We start from the raw sequence: 16,775 nt of genomic DNA on the forward strand, positions 1-16,775 counted from the left end.
ATTCAAATGTAAAATGAGCAGCAAGCCTGACAGAATGGGTGAAAGATGTCCTTCTAACTGTTCTATTCTGTCTTATAAAACATAAAGCACTGACAAGAAACCCAGTTGCAAAGAGGCAGAAATGCACAAAAGCTCGATTTGCAGAGTTCACTGAAAAAGAAAAGCTGAGATTTCTTTCTTTATTAAAGTCTTTCTTAGATAAAGAAATCTCCCTCTCCTTTTCTCTGCTTCTTCACTGTCCTCTGATCATTTAGTAGAGGATTTGTACTGGATGTCTTTTTCACAGGGTATCAGATGGAATCCCTGATAGGTTTGCCTTCCTGTTAGACAATACATACATAATTTAATAGATGAACACTAGGGATCGACCGATATGTTTTTTTTTCCCGGGCCAATCCCGATACTGATTATTAGTAACCAATTAGACTGATGACTGATACGTGGAACCGACATACATTTGCTGTAAAAAATTCCTTGTCAAAATTTTGAATAAAACATACTCCAACACAAGTTAATTGTTATGTTTAATCTTTATAAATAGTAAATTAAATGAATTAGAGATCCATCCCAGAGATGATCATAAACTTTGTCTTTACCTGCTGACATTTATATTGTATTTATTTTATAATGTTAGGATTTTATTGATACATTTTTTGGTTCTGTTCTTTATCTATACTACTACTTTTCTTTATTAGTAAAGTAACTATGAAATCAGTATCACACTGGAAACAAATGTAAGACACCAGTCAGTTTGAGTCCTCCTCCTCGTCCCCCCGTTGCTGCTGCGTTTTCAAGGATTTGATAAATTTTAAGGTACGTGGTATCTTAGCTAAATGGGTTACAGACAGAGAGATTTAGCTTGTTTATAACTAGCTATTAGCCAAGCTAGCACATGTGTTTGTGTAAAACCAAAACACATCTGCGGTGGATGAGAGAGCAGATTAAAATATCACTTGGTGCATGTTCCTGCTTGTTGTACTTATGCAGTATCAGCCTTGTACTAGTATTGCCGTTTTTGCTGCACTTACTTACAGTAACGGGCGTAGTTATGGTCAACTTGTGTAATCTACACTCCGCTACGCTGCTCCACGTGTGTGTGCATGGCGAGCTCTGCTGAGAGAGGAGGAGCTGCAGTGTGGTGGCTCATTTGTTCTATTGGCTACTTCTGCACAATAGTCAGTGTTAATAGGCTTGTGACTTGTAACCAATCAGCTAGTACTGTGGGCGGGACATTCTACTCAACACTCTGTGGGGTCGTGCAGACCGAGAGGCGGCTATATCAGAGCCAAAGGAGCACTTTTTTATTAATTATACCAGCTACCTGTTTTTAAAATGACCGGTGCAGATTATTGGAAAAATCCTGAATACCGGCGCCAATAATCGGCCAGACCGATTATTGGTCGACCCCTAGTGAGCACAGACATTTACAGTGTAGCAGCCATGTTCGACTCATCCATTATGTGTGTAAGATTGTCCTCTTAGACAGGCATTAACAGAAAACAAGGTGTATACTGTAGATACCCTAATTGGGAATTTAGGAAGTTAAGTCTTTGGTGGTTCAACCTCCAATTATACCTGAATGCTCGAGCTATTTTCTTACATTGACAACTTACAGATTGAGATGTTACATCTCAGTCTGGTTTGTATGTTACCTGGCTTCATTGCAGCATATTTAGGTTTTGGTAGGTGGTGGTCATAGTTTTCAGTCACGTGACATGCGTGGTGACCTGGAGGGCAAAACAACAGACCAACATAGCGGCTCACACAGCGACTCCCCTACAGAGACGCCACAAAAGCAGTCAAATTTTATTTGGATCACCTTTCAACTCAAGAAAAAGAAAGATATGAACCAAACTGCTAGTGTTGGGCATATCCGATCCATATAACGTTACAGCATCCACTGCAGCATTTCTACCGTTAAAAACCGCCAAGTCCCTGCCGCTGCTCAACTGTGGTAATATTTGTTTACCTTCTGGGGAATCCCTCACCTAAGACAGCCCAGGCTTGTCTCCTCCTCGATTAGTGTATCCGGAAGCACAACAACCATCCAGCATTTTGGCAACGCAAAAGTAACAAATTCAAAGTAACAGTGTATAACTTTCTTCCTGGTTGGCAGGCAGCGAAAAATAACGTCTTTTTGCCCTCCAAGGGAGCGTTTTCTTTGGAATGTGATGTCACCTGAAAACTGAGTAGCCCAAATACGGTAGCCCTCAGAAACTCCATGTTGCTATGGTTATTTTAATTTGTGTATGATACATAGTGATCTCAAGAGTGACACTAAAGAGCTCGTTTTAAGTAGTTTTGAGAGCACCATGACTACACTGACCTTGAACAAAACTAATTTGTGTATTATTACCTAGCCAAGTCTTGATTATCTCTTTGGATACAGCTGTGATGTAACAATGTGTTGTCATTGTGACACAAGTTTGGAGACAGCTGTAGATTGCATAGCGGATGAGGGCATCAAAACATTATCTGCAAATAGTGGCCTTAACAGAGAAGATCTGTACAGATAGTATATATGGACTTCTCAGGGAGCAATTTACTTAAACACAAAAAATTAAGTACAAAACAATCAATGTTTGAGTGCTGAGATTTACTGATTTTCCTTTTCCCTTTTAATATGTTTGGGTACATCAAGGCCTGGAGAGATTTGTAAACATATTAATGGACAATACATATAATCAGGTTTAAATATTCCTGACCGTGTGTGTTGCTTCAGGCAATTGAAGCTAACCTGGTCCAGAAGTCACCTGGTGGTCTTACCTACATGGCCGAGTGGAGGGGAGGGATCCTGGATCACAAGATGGGCCACCTGGCCTGCTTCTCTGGGGGAATGATTGGCATCGGGGCTGATGATGGAGCGCCGGAGAAGAGGCAACACTACCTGGACCTGGCTGCTGAGATCACGCACACATGCCACGAGAGCTACACTCGCTCAGGTGAGTGGAAATGTCAGGGCTGAAGAGTGTGCAAAGACTATTTGCTTTGGGAGGTCTGTTCAGGAGGCTCGATGACATGCAGGCGGAGAGCTCCTGCTCATTTAGTTCAGAATATAAATGTATCATGTCAAATTGAAAGAACCATTTTTTTACTCTTTCACATGAACAGGCCCTTTTTGCCCAAGGTTTGCTAGGTCAGGAATTTTTTAGCACTAGAGGCTGAGTTTCAGGACTTGAACCCAGTGCCTTTCATACCCAACCCGACTTTGTTATTTCTTCTTCAAAGTCAAAGTGCTAGCTATAGAAAGCAGTGTTTCCCATACATAGGCTTTACTTGGGCGGGCCGCCCAGGTAGATTAACAGCCGCCCAAGTAAATTTGGCGACCCATTTTAAAATTGTTCTTGATTGCTGCGCAGCGCATATTCACTCGGCACATCGTCTCTCTCTCTCTGCAAACACGGACAACATAAACACCGCTGCACAAATCTGTCCAACACAACGCTGTCAGTGTCGGAGACCCTTCTTCAAAACAGTTATTAGCAAGCATGTAAGGAGCGCTATGTTAACTTTGGAAAACAGCTGTCGAAGTTAGCCCGCTGTGTAACTGGTAGTCAACAGGTGCGTTCGAGATAACTGGCTGACTTTCGCTGACTTAATTGATAGGGGAATAATAACAGCGCCGTCAAGTCAGACACAATCTGCCTCCGGTAGACTTTGTGAGGCAGATTGCAGGCGTCTTATCCATTGCACCATCACCACCTCAATGCACACATTGCAGTCAATCAGTAGCATATAACACTATAACATCTCAAAATATAAAATTATCTCCCTTACCGGTTAGAAGATTTGCTTCGCCAGGTGAGCTGGTAAACTCAGAAGTTTGTATCTGTTGTCACAACCAGGTCATAATGTTTTCACAATGAAACGGCATTCCCCAAATGAATGGGGATTTTAAGAAGCTCTCCTTTTGCAAGTTTTTGCTAAATTCCTCCAGTACTGACCGCTAGCTCACCAGGCTAATGCCATGCCTTGGTTATGCGGTCTGTCTTCCCACCTCACAGTTGGCATTGCATATCCATTTGCAACACATGAAACCCATTGACGCAGACTTGGCAGTCAGAAGAGAGAATAGAAATAGAATTTGCAGTAAATGATTGTTTAATTAGATTATGCCATTTTACAGTTTTTTATTTTATAAAACTAGTCTTGCTTGCCGTCATCCAAAATCTGAATTCATAAGTCGTCTCTCTTGGGTGTTCATAGTCTTTGGATCCAAATAATTCAGTATTTTCTTCTCAAAAAGCCAGTGAAATTTTATGGTTCCATTACTGTTGTGGTACATTATATCTGTCTTAAGAGAGGTTATGATGGCCTTCAAAGCAAGAAAATTAAGAGTCTAGCCGCGCCATATTTTAAATTAAGAGCCTCGGGCGTTTTAATTTTGCTCCGACTCAAAAAGGGAATCGCTCTTGGTGGCTACACCTCAACAGAAAGACGACAGGCCTAATAAGGAGCAGCGAGGATTTAACATCCCGATTATTCTCACAGCGGTAGGCAACAGACATGGAGGTGCCTCTAAGTGTGTTCAATACTGATAATCACACTTTGTTGTAATTCAAGAGAAAGAATGAAGAGAAAATTGACATGGACAGGAAATGGACGCCAAGTATGGAAGAGTAAACACTGTGATTGAGTCCACAGGCAAATTCACTCCGGCTCAAATCTAAAATGAGGGAGAGTAGAAGAGTTCTGACATGGTCACATTCACAGACTTAACATGTGCCCAGGAGAAAAATGCAAGGAGGAGTTGCCAGCAACAAGCCTGCCCACATTTCAGAAAGACCCTTATTTGATTTCTTCTGTTCCCTGGCATCTGTCTGGGCCCTGACAATAATCTCCTCAGCTAATTTCAAGCTTTTTTGCCCCCTCCAATGTTGGGTGGGCTGCTCAGATTCATGAAGTGTTCATTCGCCTTTGCTTCTCCAGTAAGCTAATGTGACTCATCATATAACAGGTTCCTTGATACGCTTGGAATACTTTTGATCTGCAGGCCCAAAAGGCTTCTCTGGCTTTCTCTTTCATAGTCATCCACCAGGTTCTCTTCACTCATTAAAGGAAATGGATGGTGCTTAGCAGCTCTTGGATTAGCTGTCTGCAGCAAAGAGAGTGTGTGTGAGATTTGCTCTTGCATGTGCGTAAAGTGGCTGCAATTTAGCTGTCTTAAATACGATACCATGAAGACTCTCCTTCTGCTGCTCCTCTGGATCGCTGCCACCTTCACAGCAACAGACTGATGCTGGAAAATGTGGAAGCAGCAGGAAGAGGACAAGGTTATTGGCTTAAGAGAAAGAGTGGTAATAGACTTTTAATGCTTAGCTTTGTGCATTTTAACTATTAAAATGTATGAACTGATGTACAATAGAGCAACTTGAAACTGACTGCATGTTTCACTTAGGGCTGTCACTTCTTATTCTAACTACAGTTCAAATTAGAGCTGGCCAATAAAACAATAACGATCGCAATATATTTTTCCTCCGTAACAAATGTTCAAATAATTGTCAATAAATGTTTGATTTAATTAATTTGAATCACAAACTAATTAGCACTTCTATTTATATTAAGGTAATTATTTTGTTGATGAAAGGGGACTTGAAAAAAGATTTGATTTTAATTGTTTTGAATGCTGTTCTTCAGATTGCTGAAGCAAGTGTTTATCATGTTCTGACCATAAAGAAAAGTTTAACCACACAATTAACCATCTGGTTTATTCAGTTTTCACTCAGGAGCAAGATTCAGCCTTTATACTTGAAAGAAATAATGATTTGACATTTATCGTGATAGTTATCGATATTGAATGGTATTAACTTCTTTAACATTTTTGGCCATATCGCCTAGCCCTAGTTCAAATGTAGGGGAAAAATTCATTTGATCTGTAACTTTAATTTTCAACTGGGAATTAACAGAAAACAGTACGACCAGATTCTGCCTGACAAAATTTACTGGGGCAGGAAAAAAACATGGTCATTACCATAAACTGAGGTAGAAACCGTGGCTACCGAGCTAGCAACAGCACTTTATCCAAAACATCATTTCCCTAATGCACTCAATGCAGGCAAGTAGCTTCCCATTCAATATTGAACTCTGTGTGAAGCAAACATGCTGGGCTCAACCAGTAACGCATAACCTGCCCCACTTGTCATAGAAATTAACAGGAGGAGCATCCGGTGTGACCACAGCCACGTCTTTCAGGATAGGCTACATCAGTCCCTTTTAAAATTAATTACATGTTAGTTCCAATTCATTCTTGAACTTGGTTTCTTTTTAAAAGTGATGGCCATATGATACCACCACCAAGAAAAAATATGCGGTATTATCTTGGGAGCGAGACCTGTCTGAAGCTCACAGGTCAGTTTCTGGAAAGGTGCACATTAACCTTGCAGCCAATCAGGCCTTATTATCCGAATGTTTTATCTAATTTCTTCTACACCTCTTTGAACTTGATGACATTGAGGCTTATGCATAATTACTGTTAATAAGCCCAGGTTGTTAAAAAGACAAGATAGTTGAGACCAAAATGTATAAAAGCTTGCTATTCAATTTCCAAAGTAAGTAAAAAACAATCCTAGGACTAACTTCTAAATTGTGTTTGACACAGGCATGCTATTCATCTGATGAACTTGTGGAAAAATCAATTGTGTTGTCTGCGCCGTGAGTTACTGATGATTCTCTGTTGAATTAGCATTCTAATCACAAGCATCAACAGCCCTGAGAATTACTTAGTTCAAAACAGGCAGTTGAAAGCAGGAAACAGAGAGCGGAACGAGCTCAGTAGTGGTTTAAGAATGAGACAGATGTAATGAGAAGTGTTTCAGTGGGAGAGCTGTGGTGTGACACGGTTATGTTGGTGCTATGGAGGTGTAAACTGTGCTGAATTTGTTAAGACAATAGTTAAAAAGGTACGCTGTGGAGTGTTTGACCTCTAGTAGCTCTATGGAGCAGTTATTTTGTGTGGGTCACTGTTTTGCTGTCAATGCACTACGCATTCCTGCAAATGGTTTCACACTACTGTATTCCACTGACGTGAAAGTAATTCGCCCACAAAGGCAGAGAAGAAGAATGAAAGCAAGTGAACATGGATGTAACCAATGCAGGATTTAAAAATGTAAACTAATCATAACTAAACTAGGAATATCATGATATATGAACAAACCCATCTGTAAAAACCTTTAGGATATACATAGGAATAACACTGGAAAATATATATGCAAGTTCTGCTGATGTGGAGATTTCTGGCTAAAAAAAATTATTTTGCAAAAATGGCCTTTAAAGACACTACAGGTGAATAGGGTAACATTTCACCATTGAACTTTCCCAGTTGATCACTTACATTAAGACAATAATTTTTTGTACTTCAAGTTTTCTGGAATTGCATGTTTAAACATGCAAAACAGGCATTACCTACTGGGAACTTTTGGTGAATTTAAGAGAAATCTACAGACTCAAATAGACCAAATTTACCAGTACATAAAAAAATTATGTTGTTGCCTGTAGTGTATCACTAAAGTACTAAAACAGGTTTTGCAGGTTTATAATGGACTTGCAAATGTTTTATGAGGAAGGAAAAGCATTCAACATCTTCAAACATGGAGGACATTTTGAGTACCCTTTAACTGCTGACGGCATCAACACCACATTGAAATAGGAGCAGGTCTGAAAAACAAGCGCGCTTCTTACTAAAATATGATGAAATGTACTTACAACAAAGGGGAAATTATAAATAAAGGTATGTCTTTAGATAGGCATATTTGAAATGAAGGCTTGTTTTTTTATGCAGTTCAGGTACTGTAAATAAATAGGTACCAGGAACTGTTTTAGAATTTACAGCATGAAAAACCATAGGCTCCATACTTTAATTTTGCTACTGCTGCTTTTGTCTCCTCTGCATAACGCCTACATATTGTAGGTCTGGAAGAGGGATTCCTACTCTTTTGCTTTTCTTTTAATTTCTTAACCTTTTCCCCCAGTTTTTCCCTATCCTGTGTCTAAGCAGGATTGGTGCCCTATGTTGGACAGATTGTAAAGCCCCCTTTTTTTAGCTATGAATAAAATGTATTTAAAGCCACTGGCCCACTTAATCCATCTTCCTGTCTTAATGGTTTTTCAGCCACAATACACTAACTGGTGGTGACGTATTTCTCCTAATTTCCTCCCAGTCTTTGCACAGTGATGTGTGTGTATAGTAAAGTCTGTGGGTGTGTGTTGAACTGTAAACACTTTGTTTCCATGTTTCCTCTTGTCTTGCTTGCACACCATCACTCACTCACTCACACACACTCTATAATGGACTAGCTGACCGGGTGGCCCTGCTGTCTATCACACTGGCTTTTTGTTTCGAGATGATTGTCAGGTCCAATCAGATGCAGCTAACTCGTAAACCCTCAGTGACCTTAACGAACCTGCTTCCTCTAAACATGGTCCAATTTTCCAAGCAGCTACACAGTGGGTGGCTAAAATCAGAGGATGAGCCAAATAGAAAAAGAAATGTAAAAACTAGATTTTATAATCATAATAATAACTTCCACTCCAAGCATGTTCCTAAATTCAAGATGTTGCTATGCCGATGCTCCTGTCCTGACCTTGGCAAAAATAGATTGCTTTGTGCATTACCATGAAAAGAATCTATTTGCTGTGCAGTGTTGAATCGTGGTAGAAAAATAATGGAGGGAAGGAGAAGAATAAGGACAATGACAGAAAAAGAGAAGCCCACAGACCATCTGGGCAGCCGGGAGGTCTTAATTGTTTCACTTTTGCTTCTAGCCTTTTTTATTAAAAACCACCAGCAATTGGATGGCTTCTGTACACTGATAGATCAGATCTGTTGGAAAAAGTGCTTGTGTCTATGGCCCAAAATAAAATATGTTATATGTTGTGTCTTTTATATTTCTCTCTCTCAGCCACCAAGCTGGGACCTGAGGCGTTCAGATTTGACGGCGGAAGTGAAGCCACAGCTACCAGGCTGAGCGACAGATATTACATCCTACGACCAGAAGTAATCGAGAGCTACATGTACATGTGGAGACTGACCCATGACCCCAAGTACAGAGAGTGGGGCTGGGAGGCTGTTGAGGTGAGATATGCCAATACAGTGTTAACATTTACTGTACTAGCCCAAATATAAGAGGACCCAGCTTTTTCCAAGACCTGTCTTTGGGAAAAGAAAATCTGTAAAAGCATTTGTCTTTTCTACACTATAACATTTTATCACACTAGTCCTGTGGGGAAAGCTAGGAAAAAGTGAAAAATGACATGAAAACATAAACCTTGGTCTTGGTTGTCCAAGTGAGTTTTCAAGTTAAGTCAATTCCTCATCTTGTGTATCCTGTCATATAAGATATTGACATCATCAGATATTCTTTTTTAATGGAGATAATACTGGTGTAACCCAGACAGCTACAGAGTGTGTTTCAATATGGGTTTGTTTTTAGCCTTAACGTGGCTAGGCTAGCAAGTTACTTCAATTGCATTTATAGTCCGTCTTTTAAGCTGTTAGTTTGAAAGCTTCACACCCACCTTCATGCTGTGTTTGGTCGGCTGTGTGGATGTGAAAAAGGAGCCATGGTTTTAACTTTTTGCTCAGGCCATCTTTTTCATTGTTACTTTTCAGACAAAATCAACTGAAATACAAAAGACAAACTATAAACAGACTACAGCTAGCCTACCAACATGAAGTCTACAATCTAATGTAATGTCCTGAACAGTACTCACTCCTTTCAAACAGGAAGGTAGAGCCGAATCATGTTGTTGTAGTCTTATATTTAGGTCGGTGTGGTACAAAGAAAAATTTTAAGTTATATTTCAGTGGGTGATACAGAACCATATTTGTACCCTATATTTCTCTCTTAGGAGTGGCTTGGACTCTGATTTCATAAATTGTACTCACCTATTATGTCAAGCACCTATAACACCCTCAATTACCCTCAACCAGCTTCCTCGATATTGTGTGGCACCATACATTAGCTTGTAGATCAAGCAATCCCACAAGCAGGAGGTGAAGGTTCTGTAGGGAGCCGCACTATTATTAATGTGGCAACAGACAGGACATTAGCTATGGTAAACTGTAGAGGACTGGCATAATACATTTAGCATTAATTTAGTGGGCACAGAAGTGGAGAGATGGCTGACGAGTTTGACGGGCCTTTAATTATCCGGCACAAAGGTTGAATGCAGTGCACAACACTTCTCCTCATGAGCATCAAGCTTTAACACGTCGGGGTCTTTGTTAATTAGCACATATAAGCCAGCCCTTTGTAGCAGGGGTAATAATGTGCTAATCCGCTTGGCTAGCTCAGCTACTCTCCATTAGCCCTCAGATTTAGCATTGCTTGGGCTTCAATTCTGTAACCGGCTGAAGGGCTCGACTTGTTCCATGATTTATTTACCCTTTTAGGTGTAAATGGACACATTGTTGTTGCGGAAAGCATTTTCTCTTTATCCACTGTAATGCATCAGAAGAATAGGCAACAGCCTTTTACTCATACGCAGTGTGATTTTCTCTGTGCAGTATGTAAAATACTTGGTCCTCTCACAATGGCCACTCTGAGAGCTTATAAAATGGATAAATAAAAATATACATGAATAAATGAATTACATATGATTGATTCAGTTTGTACAATGAAGCTGGCAAGAAACGGTCTGTATTTACTTTCACCAGAAAAGGTACATGTTCATGTTTAAATGGATCCTCCGTTTCCTGTCAGGCCCTGGAGCAGCACTGCAGAGTGGAGTCTGGGTTCTCTGGGATCCGTGATGTTTACACCATGACAGTCAGCCACGATAACATGCAGCAGAGCTTCTTCCTCTCAGAGACACTCAAGTAAGACCTATTTCCTCACCACATCTCCCCATAGCAAATGCCATTTTACAATTTGCATGCGTAAGCCATATTAGATATAGAAAAGTAATATAGGGTCCAATACTAAATGCTGAGGATTCATCTCTATCCATTATCTGTCCTGTCCGTGAAGCAAGCTCGTGATGTGAATGAGACACTCTCTACTCCAGTGTTCAGGAGTCATCTAAGGCGATTCCAATCACACTTTGAATGTGATTTTCTTAATTTCACTCGTTAAAAAACAACGTGAATGGCAATGGATTTTACCTCCCCTAATTCTTGGGTCACTAAGCAACACACACCATTCAGAGTGCTAAAATAGTAGATGGTAAAGACAGGAATCAGGAATCATATTCAGGTCAGCTGTCACCAGGCAACGCTTAAAAACGACTGTGCTGCCACCTCACTCAGCGCTACACTATCCCTAATGTGCATTCACTTTAAAGTTGCAGTGACAAATCATGACAAGAAGTCCTTGCATGTGAATAATTTAGTAATACTGTATTGAGCTTGCAAAGTGTTCTTGCATGCCAGATTATTAAAGGAGACCTATTCTGCTGCATTTCCAGCCCAATATTGTAGTTCTCTTTGAATCATGCAAAACTGCCTTCCAAGTAAAAAAAAATAATAATAATAATTCTATCTTATACTGGCACATCATGCAGGCCCTTATTTCAGTATCTGTCTGAAACAAGCTGTAGATGCTCCTGTCTCTCAGCCCAGGTTGACGCAGGGATGGAGCTGCATGTTCCTTTGTGGGTGTGGCCAGTATTCTCTGCCTGGAGCAAATGACCATATATGGAAATCCATCTTGGAATGACATCATACCCAGCAGTTAGTAGAGAAAACTAATTAAAACAGAGCATTAAGAACAGGGGGGATATCTGAGGTTTTGGCTCACAGGGATTTCTTTTAAATACTTTTACCTCATTATTTGAAGCTTGGGTCATGTTGTAACATTATAGATGTGCCAGAAAATACGAAAAAGCATTAAAAGGTCCCCTTTAAATGTGGTCAAATGGTTTAGTGGTTAAAGAATATTTTGTCAAAACATCCCATGGAGAAAAAAACAAAACCTGCAAGTCCCTCCCTTAATACTTTCAGACTTCCCTACTGTGTCTGTGGCACTAGGCAACGTCAATCTTTTAAAAAGGCTCAATAATATATAACAGCTGTGCACTGTAGTTTTTGCAATGTTACTCCAACATGAGTAAATACTGTATTTGGACTATTTTCAGCAGCGAATTAATACACATCTACTAATAAACTAATGCCCATCTTCATGGTCATGAAGGAACATGTCACCCAGTGCAACAGTGTGGCTCATTGATGTTATTTTAATAGTTGTTGGACAACAGTGGAGCTCTATCAGGCTTTAGCTACACAGACAATACTTGTTAGTAGAATCAATTAATTGTTGGTTTTGTTTTTTTCTTGGGATTTATTGGCTAAAAGAAATAATGCAAAATGTGTCCGTCTTATCCTTCTTATGTCAAGACACAGAAAGACAGCTGTAATGGAGAAATAAGAAGGCCTTACTTCTTGAGGAAAATGCTTGGTCTCTTTGAAGAATAACATCTTTGAACCATAAATGTACTGTTGACAAGGAAAAAGTCTAACATTTTTTTTTATATAGAACAATATGTTAAACCGTTAATATGCCAGTACTATCAGTATGTTACTTACACATCAAAAAGACAGATTAGTCAGGAAAACCAGGTTACACAGCATAATGATTTGTGTGCACTTAATATGAAGCTACAGCCAGCCACGGGCATCTTTACACCAGGAGTGGTTAAAAAAAAAAAAAAGGGAAATGGCTAGCCTGTTTCTGTCAGAAATAAACAAAATCCACCTACCAGCACCACTAAAGTGCACTAATTTACATGTTATCTCTTATTTGATTAATTCATACAAAAACCAAAGTGGTAAAAATGACACTGCGCCCGGACACAGTGACAACATTCATTCAGATTCTGGTTTTCAAGTACAAGTCACTGATTTCTATTTTGACGAGTTTGTGGATTTCAAATTTTTTTGTAGACTGTTCAGAAATTGAAATATTTATTTGTGACTCATAGTGCATTTACAATGATCTTAACATTGATTAACCCCCATATTGAACTCTTGCAAAGAGTTCAATATGGGGGTGGATAAGTGTATGTAATTACACTGAATGTGTAGAAACAGACAGCAGTAAAGTGACCAATTAGTCTAGCTTTTAATTAAATGGATGTTGTTCCTGTTTGCTCAGGTATCTGTACCTGCTCTTCTCTGATGACGACCTTCTCCCCCTGGAGGACTGGGTCTTCAATACAGAAGCCCATCCACTGCCCATCATCCGCAAGAGCTGCATGCAGGACAAAGCAACACAGGATAAGACAGTCTCCGAATAAACTACCACCAGAGACAGTTACAGACACCGATTTGCACAGATCTTGTGCACACATAGTCACAAATATTGCAAACACCAATTTAATGCAGGTTCAAAGTCTTTTCAGGAGCGTGTTATGGACTCTGAATTCCTTTCCAGTAAAGGATGTTGTCGTTTTACGCTGTGATTGTACATCCTTTAGCCGGGGTTATTTCCTGCTGGCACTTATTTTTTGTGGACAATCAAGACAAACATGACTTTCATGAAAAGAGCACCTTTTTCTTTCCTTCTTTCCTCTGTGAGGAAACCAGTATAACTTGCAGACCCAAATGTATTGGAGGAGGGTTGAACTATGGGCCACATCGAGAATGAATAGAGAGAAACATATAGAAAACCACTCGAGTTTTGCTTTTTAATTTTGTTGTTTAGTTAATCTTCAGTGATGAATGATTTCTTTATATCTCGTCATTGCATTTTTTCCCCTTGTGAATACACTCTTTGACCAAAGGTTTCTTTGCATTTCAATTTCTCTCATTTTCCAGCAATGTGTTTTTGGTGAGATTTGGCAGAAACTAAAATTTACTCAAGGGTTGAACTGTAATGAATATTGATTAATGTACAGACAAATGTGATTCTCGAATCCACCTCCAAACTAATGTTGATGTCATGTTTCTTACTGAAACAAGCTTGAATGATGATGATTTTTTTCAAGTGAGGAGGTGTCAAGAATGTGGCAGTGTCTTATGCATCCAGGGACCATTTATTAAAAAAAAAACCTTATGTTGGGTTGTGTTTTCACTGTATGTTTGGGTTGTTTTCTGAACAGGACTATGCTTTCTCAGTCCTCTCAGCCTTTCAAATGAAAGTAACAAATGGAGTACTCTCAGTTCTGTGGCTGTAATACACGCATAAAAAGGAAAATGAACGCATTTGCTCGCAAGCTCCAAATGGGTTTTCTCATTTCTGTTGTCGTTTTTCTGCTTTCACCCTGCCTTTACATGGGAATCCATACAGCTGCCAATACTGACGTAAAAGGCAGTAAACCTGAGAGCCAACTGCGGAAAGAAGTTGTCATTTTCATCACTGTTTTGTTGTTTCCCCCCCCCCCCCCATTTTCACTGCTGTCTTGCACAGTTGTGGAGCGAATGTGCTGTACATACAGATGAAGTGACTGACCCCTGTATGAGCTTGTCTTGACTTTATTTTGTGATCTTTTATTTTTATTTTCTAAACTTCAGTGGGTTATTTCTCTTTTTATTTGCTTCCCTCAGGTGTTTCAGTAAAAAAAACTAAAAAGTTCTGATTTGAAGTCTAGTTATTGCTGATATTGTTATTACTTATTCTTACTGTTTGATTTAACTTTCATTGTTGAATATTTTCAAATACTGATAAAAGACCTGTGCAACTTTGTACATTTAAAACAGTTGTTGTGTGGTTTTTATTAGCCTTGTTTATTTACAAAGTCAAAAAGAAATACCACAGAAAGTAGGACATTCGTATTTGGTTTTCACTACTACTGTGACTATTTGATTTGTATAGCAGCTACATAAGGTTTGAAGGAAACAATCTGCAGTGACTAACAAAAAGGAAAGAAACTCAACTCATTTGCTGCTTACATTTGCGTCGGTATTTGCTTCCAGGAAGTTCATTACAGATTTAATTGAAGAGGGATGTCTCAGGGTTGTGGAAAGTTTTAGCAATCACAATCAGAAAATGACTAATGGGGTTTAGCCATTGCACCTCTCTCACGGTGTCAGGCCAACAAAGCAAGATTTAATACCTTCCTCCTCAGATGATTCGGCTCTACGTGCTGTCGTCTGAATCCTAATTTCTGTGTGATAGCTTGAAGTGATCTTTCACGGGCTTTAAACAGAATCCGCAAACATTATTGACACGATTGACATTTAATAGTAATTTTTTATTTATTTTTTTAAGTATGCTTAAATGTCATGGAACTAGTGACATTAATCCTAGCATCACCTTAAAAAGAGAACAAATGCAAAGGTGTGCGAGTTAAAATACTAAGTGTAAATGTTATCTCTGTTGGGGCTTGCAGCCCTCTGCTACAGTGCAGCACTATTCTTCCCTTCAGCTAAGGCATGATTATGAAAAGAAGGGCAAAAGTGAAGAGCACAGTTTTTACATGTGATCTCGCCCGTGGACATAAATGGGAGGATCGCTATCCATTAGAATGCACCTGAGAGTGATAGTGAAGGACGAACACTAGAGATAATACCCTCTCCTCCCATTTTTTCCCCCCTGCTCCCAAAGTCCCCGACAAGCCAAGCAGGGCGACAGAAACGCTGCCTGACTTGGCAAGACCTTGCGTCAATGTATAACAAAGGAGGAAGAGCTTCAAGGGTTCAAATATTACTATATTTTAATACATTTTCAATACGGCAATAAAACATTGCTTTCAAGTTAGCCAAAGAAAACAGAAAAGCACTATGCGTGTCTTTAAAGGACAATGCCCTGATACATTATGCTGTGAAAATGTGTCTATGATTTGCATTAATTAAAAGCTACTGATGACAGAGGTACTGTAGACAAAAGTTAGACCGTAGCCATAATGCTCATTTAATAAAAAATACATTGTAAAAGGAAAATGCCAGTGTGACAAGAGATTCACACCGAGTAGCTTTGCTTACTATTCTTCATTTCAACTGTCAATTTCACCGTCTTCAGCTCTTTTACTTCAACATTTTCCTATTTCCACCACTTCCATATCAACCAACATTTCAACTGCTTTCTTATCATACTCTTTATATACTCTATTTCACTTCAACTGACACATCACCTCATTTCAGTGATAACATCATACATTCAACCCTTTCAGTGATTCAGCTGACACCTTAACCACTTAAGTCCTTCACCGGGAGCTCTTATACATATCTATACAACATTTGTTAAGTAAAGGATTAACATTTTAACTTGTTCCATAAGTAGTAAGACTCAATACATTAAGCTAAAGTTGGAGAAAACATATTTCAGTTGCACATTTTCAGAAGTGAGCATACAAACATGTAGCCTGCACTATGGGGAAATAAATAAATAAAAATATCTCTCTCTCTCTCTCTCTCTCTCATATACACTCATTAGTAATTTCATTAGGTACAGCTGTAGTCTAATGCAATCCAATTTACAGCTCGTCCATTAAGCTGATCCATTTTCAGTTTTTGTTGACATTGTCAGAAATACATTCTACTTTATGTGTATTATTGAGGTCATAGTGGGTGGGTGACCTCTCAGCAGTATTGTACTGGAGCGCATTATTGAAAGGGATCCAAGGAAGGTTAAACTCAAGAAGACGTTTTGTCCATCATCCGACTGATTACCATTATTAAAAGGTGTTTCTAATATTTGCCCCCCCCCCCCCCCCCCCCCCATGTATGTAAATCGGGGGGGGGGCATTAAGAAAGGACAACACCAGTGTGACATCAGAGAAAGATACAAACCAGCTTTGCTTACTTACCAACTGACATTTCACCCCTACAGTGCACACACTTGAACTGTCTTCAGCTCTACTACTTTAAGTGAAATGTAAACTGCATCCAAGACTTACACACC

The 16,775-nt window shown here is 39.4% G+C and overlaps 1 protein-coding gene across 1 annotated transcript in view; it reads left to right on the forward strand.

Annotated features, from left to right (window-relative positions):
• LOC123968031 (mannosyl-oligosaccharide 1,2-alpha-mannosidase IC) overlaps window positions 1–14,631 on the forward strand; it is a 68,628-nt gene extending 53,997 nt beyond the window's left edge. The window contains exons 7-10 of the mRNA XM_046044501.1: window positions 2,723–2,942; window positions 8,898–9,070; window positions 10,701–10,816; window positions 13,089–14,631. Of these exons, the coding sequence (XP_045900457.1) occupies window positions 2,723–2,942; window positions 8,898–9,070; window positions 10,701–10,816; window positions 13,089–13,230 (651 nt within the window). The 3' untranslated portion in view covers window positions 13,231–14,631. The remainder of the gene's footprint in view (window positions 1–2,722; window positions 2,943–8,897; window positions 9,071–10,700; window positions 10,817–13,088) is intronic.
• The last annotated feature ends 2,144 nt before the right edge of the window (window positions 14,632–16,775 follow it).

Source organism: Micropterus dolomieu, linkage group LG03, assembly GCF_021292245.1.
Source record: "Micropterus dolomieu isolate WLL.071019.BEF.003 ecotype Adirondacks linkage group LG03, ASM2129224v1, whole genome shotgun sequence".
Lineage (NCBI taxonomy): Eukaryota > Metazoa > Chordata > Actinopteri > Centrarchiformes > Centrarchidae > Micropterus > Micropterus dolomieu.